We start from the raw sequence: 5,829 nt of genomic DNA on the forward strand, positions 1-5,829 counted from the left end.
GTTACTTGAGTTGTGCAAGAACAACAATAAGGATAGAGAACAAACTACTAAAATTGTAGAAGGGAGACACTCCACTAACATGAATGCAGAACAAACAAGGGTGTGGTTCGCCATATCTATGCAACAAACAAGAGCAAGATTCAAGCTGTAAATAAGAAACTCCAGAGGAAGAGCATTTGCATGCTCACTGACACCAAAAAGGCATATATATATATATTTATATAATAGTCACCAATTACACATCTGAAGAATTAAATTAATTTGCCCTCGAATTTTTTTTAAGTGAGGTGGTGTAAAAGCAAAAGCATCATGTGGATTGTGGAATGAACAGTTTACCTTGAGAAAACAAAAATACAGTAATTAGGCATATATCAATATATCAATGAAAGTTTGACCTGGGAAGAGTCTTGTATGATACAACGAAAAGAAATATGAAAAATCCTCAAATTAGTACAACTTTTTACCCCAGGAACAGGAAGTAGTCTCTGCGACTCTTGTTTAGAGTTCCCAGGGCCTCACTGGAAAGCTTCTTTGGGGAAAAGCTGATCCTTGTGCTACGAACATTCAAAATTCGTTTCCAACACCAGCCACACAAACTATAAATTGCAACAGTAACAAAAGAATTTTCGCTCAAGTACTTTAAATGATAGAAAATACTACACTGTAATTCATGAACATGGTTTAAACTCGGTGTAAATCAAATGATATCAATATCTACACTATAACTTTATCTTTAATCAGATTTAACAATGGTACTACATTGCTAAAAGCATATTTGAAAGAATATACAAGATCTATTACAGTCAGATCTAACCTACCTAAAAAATTGAGCAAACATTGTATAGAAGAACAAGATCACCAACTCGATGAAGCCAATAAAACAGAAATAGTGAGATAGCAAAAATGTTGGTGAGATATTACGCAGCCTTGACCTTCTATATCCTTGAACTGGGCCTCGTTTGCAACGCAAAGACAGCAACCAAAATATGAAACTTTTAGTGTTGCTATCTTCAAGTTACCAATAGGGTTAACATTATGGAAGAGCTTTTCCATGACTTATTTGAAATAAATTGTGAAGCCCCAGGCATTTTGAAGACGTGAAGCTAAAAAATGATTCCGCATGTTTTAAACAATTTACAACAGAACATAATTATTTGCAGGTAAGGTCGCATGAGGCAAAACTCAACGAACATCACAAGTTTTGCCATGCTTCCTCACCCATCTTTATTTGTTTTATTCTGCATTTTCATCAAGATTTATTACCTCAGTATCTTTGGAACATCCCTTCCCTTCTTTGCCGGCTTTACTTAAATTCTCAGCAGTCTCATTGTCATTAGATTTTTTGACATTACCTACAACATTATCTTCCTTATCTTTTTCATCAATCTCCATATTATCTTCCTCTTTAACTTCTGTTATTACTTGAAGGAGTTCAAGAGGAGTAGCAGCTGGATCCAGCTCACGACAACCTTTTGGAGCATTTGGAGCTTCATGACCAGTTAGAAGGTATGAAGGAACATGATGAGAGAACCGAAACATTTCGTCTCTTGGAATCCTTCTGACCTCCCCAGGGTCCAAATGCTGATGAAAAACTGTGGTGAAACCAGCAACTTTGACAAGGGGAACAACAGTCACCCCTAGTTCCTCAATATAATCTTCAAGCACCTCCACCATGTCATACTTGTGTATTACTTCATCTGCTGTCAATTCATTCCAATCAGGAGACCAATTTCTATAAAGAGCCCAAACTTCTCCCTTCCTGGGATATATACTGATGATCCCACTGGCACTTTTCGACCAACGAACCTTGTGAGAGAATGAATTGAGTGAGTCATTAGTTTCATGTTTCCCCACACGAAAATCACCACATGTTTTTGAGAAACCTGAGGCAACCCAATTTAAAGGGCCCAATTCACTGTTAGTTTTCGAGTTGAGCCAACTGATTTGCATATTGAATGGATTAGAACAAATGACATTATGAATAAAGGCATAATATCGAGGCATCCCATCATCGTTATCATATGCGGCCCAAACCTGATTTTCTCCAAAAGATCTTTCGGTTCGTTCCCTGTCAAAATCATGAAAATCTGGATCTGGGACACTTATTGACATTATTTCCAAAGCTTCAGCCTTTAGGTTGGCACTAGATGGTGTCCCACAAAATTCCCTATCAGTTTCACCAATATTTGTCCTCACTGGCTCCCTAAAGTTGCTAAGATCATGCTGCATGTCACTGTTTCTCAAAGCTTTTTCTTCTTTCTCATTAGCCTTTCTGTCCTGAATCTCCTCTTCGTGGTTCGCAGGTTTGCCTACAGTAGCCGAACTCCATTCATTCAATTTCTTGCAAATTTCCTTCCTAGCTTTCTCCATCAATATATACTGAAATTCAAGTTGGGGAACACCCCTTCTGCTAGTGGGCTTGGTAATTTCATTCACCCTACCAGTTTCAGAATCAACCTGCTTAGACCCAGAAGACTTTACAGCTCCAGTTTTCCCACCCATCTGATTCATAGAGCTTCTTCCAGAGTTTCCAACACTGGCATCCTCTGTGCCTCTTCTCCTCTTTGAACCATTTGGACCTGCAGAGGAAGAACCACTCATTTTCTTAGAGTGATTCTTCTTTCGCAAAGCTTCCTCTCTTTTGGTTGCTGCTTGTGCTTCCTCACGATCTCTCTTCACTTTCTCATAGGCCTGATGTACCACAGTTGCTGCTTGAGCAGCAGTTGAAGCACCACCTGTTCTTGAGAATGGACCCCACTGAAAGTTGTTTTGGTTATGTGACTCGGAACCATTGAGCCCTCCGGCTCCTGCATTTGAAGAAGCGGCACTGCTTTTTCCTGAATTAGATGCATTTTTATTAGCTTTGTGATTACTTGGATTATGTCGTTGCTGTGAAAAGTTCCATGCAGCTGATGACTTAGAGCCATTTGAAGGAGGCGGAGGTGTTTCTATTGCAAAAAAGGGCTCATGGCAATTGGGGCATAAAAGATTATGATTAAGGTAAACTCTAAGATACTCATATTGCATCTTGCACCGATGGCACACTGTCCAAAAGGTATTGGGTTTTTGTTTGTGAGCTGCAGCAGGATGTGAGGAGTGACCTGCTCGAGTGGTACTTTTCGGAGGCTTTGTGCTAAATTTTGTAGTTTTTGTGGAATTCACCCCTGGAGTTGTTGATGAACCCCCACTTGCATTAGGAACTTTCTGGCTCATGTTCACCTTCCTCTTCTGGTCATAGGCTAGTCTCCTGGCTTTATCAGACAATAAAGTCCATGCTTGTGAAATAAGCTTAAATGCACCATCAGCTCCAATGGACTTGTTCTTATCAGGATGAAGCATAAGTGCAAGCTTCCTATACTGTTTCCTAACAGTCTCATCATCTGCTTGTTGATCCACACCAAGTATCCCATACCAATCTGCCTCCCCACATATTTTGTTTTCAGCAGATATATATATATCAAGTGTTGATAACATTTGAGGGATACCTTCAAGCCCAGGAAATAAATTTTGAGCCTTCAAAGCAAACTTTTTCGAACCCAAAATGTCCTTTGCCAAAAACTTCTTTTCGGCGATCTCTTTTGCCCTAGTGGCCTCATCTTTATTGCACTCCATTATCCCAGTCAATCTTCTTGTATGCTTATTGTAAATTTATTGTTAACAGCCAGGGTGCAGCTGCTTGATCTAAATATAAACAGCTATCCCAGAGCACTCTAGAAGTTCCATGTTCTATCATACTTCAATTGATTTCAGTGGTAGCAAATCCTATTGGGAAAAAAAAAAGCTATTAAAACTTAGACGCTGCTAGTCAAGAAATAAATAAAAAAAGTTAAAAAATAACAAGAAACAAACATTTCAAATCAAAATGACAAGAAAAAGCATAATAGAACCACAAATGCATTACAGAATGAAAACAGAGCAGCTCTTTAAGATTATAATGTTCTCCATACAATTATGACAAAAACAACAAATGTAAGGAATTCACTTAAAATATGATGACAAAAAAATGCAATTTACAACATAATTATTAATGTCATGTTCTTTCCCCCAATATTACAGTTTTTGTCCTGTGCTGTCAAACACCACTTCTAAAGTTCACTCATCTCATATTTTCGCCACAAAGTAAAAAAAATAATGCTTTCTTCCTTCGTTTTCAACAATTCTTAGGATCATGTTTGTACATATTTTAACCATTTACTATAAATTTTTAAGTCAATTTGATTAAAAAAATTATTTGCACAATTAAATCATGTGCATTCACCCACAATATAAACCAAACCAACATACATATATCCACACAACATATTAACAGCATCAAAGTCATAAAATTTCACCTTCATCCTTTTTGCTTTCATGAAAAATAAATAAATTGATATTGAATAAGTGTCAAGAATAACTTTAAACCAAAAGGAAAATAAGAAGAAAGCTTCCCTTTTCTGTCACCTACACACATAAATTCTTGAACCGTATATCAAAAAATCATGGAGGGAAAAAATTACATACAAGGAGCATCTGGGCAATCTGTAAATTGCAAGTCTACTAAAAATTTACAATGAAATAATACGAACTAAGTAATGAGCTCTCAACTATAGAAAAACACATTATCTTAAATAGAGTGGAGAAAGATTTGAATCCCAAAAGGACACAAACAAACACTACAATGGAGAAGTTTCATCCCGTAAAGAAAATATTTCAACCGAGATTCCAAACGGGTTACACTTAGACTTACCATGTTATGATACGAGTGGTGGAGGATTGGGGATCTGGGCGGAGGGTCGCACTGGAGGTGGCGGGGACCGATGGGCGTCGTTGTAGGGCGGAGCTGGTGGTGGCGACGCTGGCGGAGGCTACTCCCGTCCGGCAGCAAGGTCAAATTGGACAGAAGCAAAGTGAGAAAGCGAAAGTATTATTTCTCAATTTATTTTAGGGTTTTCTCTTTACGCCTTTTTCATTACAGAGTTTTAGTCTGAAGCATATTTTGGCTAAAAATTTGATGAAACATATGAGAAAAAGAATATACAGATGGATGGTGACGATTTTAATCGTTTTTTTTTCTTATTTTTCACTTTTTTTTGGCAATGTAATGATAAAACAAATAGCTAAGTATTTAAGTTTTATTAATATATACCACTACTCTAATTAATGACTTTGGCCTATTTGATTACGAAAATACCCTCAGCCGTTTAAATCGGCTTGGAAGACTATTTAAACGATATAAGATATTTCAGATTGATAGAATATAATTGTGTAAAATAAGTATATATGGTTGTGCATAAATTTTGTAATATATTTTTGTTGGAAAATTTCAATTTATATGCTTGGTAAAAGTTATAATTACAAAAAAATGCTAGGCATATTAAAAATTACAAAATAATGCTATATTTTGGCACTTTACCCAAAATGTCCTTTCCACTTCTTCGACCTTGCTCGATGTGGTTCGATAGTGCTCGATACCAGCTCGATGAGACCTTCAAAATCATGATTTTTCATGAAAAATGACTTTGTTCGACGGTGGTTCGATAGTGGCTCGATGGTGCTCGATGCCAGCTCGATGAGACCTTCAAAATCATGATTTTTCATGAAAAAATGACTTAGCTCGATGGTAGCTCGATAGTGGTTCGATGGTGCTCGATGCCAGCTCGATGAGACCTTCAAAATCATGATTTTCATGAAAAAATGACTTAGCTCGATGGTGGTTCGATAGTAGCTCGATAGTGGTTCGATGATGCTTGATGGAGCTCGATACAATTATTGTAAGAGACATAATTTTTCACTCGGGTGTCCATTTGGGGTGATTTTTTTTTTGATTTTGGGTATTTTTTCAAGATCTAC

General features: G+C 37.2%; 1 protein-coding gene across 1 annotated transcript; it reads right to left on the minus strand.

Annotated features, from left to right (window-relative positions):
• Positions 1-612: 612 nt before the first annotated feature.
• LOC133824076 (uncharacterized) lies at positions 613-5,055 on the minus strand. Its single transcript, XM_062256943.1, has 2 exons — positions 4,727-5,055; positions 613-3,762 (listed from the first exon to the last, which is right to left on the minus strand). The coding sequence occupies exon 2, from the start codon at positions 3,610-3,612 to the stop codon at positions 1,234-1,236; it is 2,379 nt and encodes a 792-aa protein (XP_062112927.1). The 5' UTR covers positions 3,613-3,762; positions 4,727-5,055; the 3' UTR covers positions 613-1,233.
• Between the last annotated feature and the right edge of the window lie 774 nt (positions 5,056-5,829).

This window comes from Humulus lupulus, chromosome 3 (genome assembly GCF_963169125.1).
Source record: "Humulus lupulus chromosome 3, drHumLupu1.1, whole genome shotgun sequence".
In the NCBI taxonomy this organism is placed as follows: Eukaryota; Viridiplantae; Streptophyta; class Magnoliopsida; order Rosales; family Cannabaceae; genus Humulus; species Humulus lupulus.

Bases quoted from the DNA above. Each gene is read 5' to 3' on its own strand.
- LOC133824076 (XM_062256943.1), bottom strand. From the start codon at position 3,612: ATGGAGTGCAATAAAGATGAGGCCACTAGGGCAAAAGAGATCGCCGAA.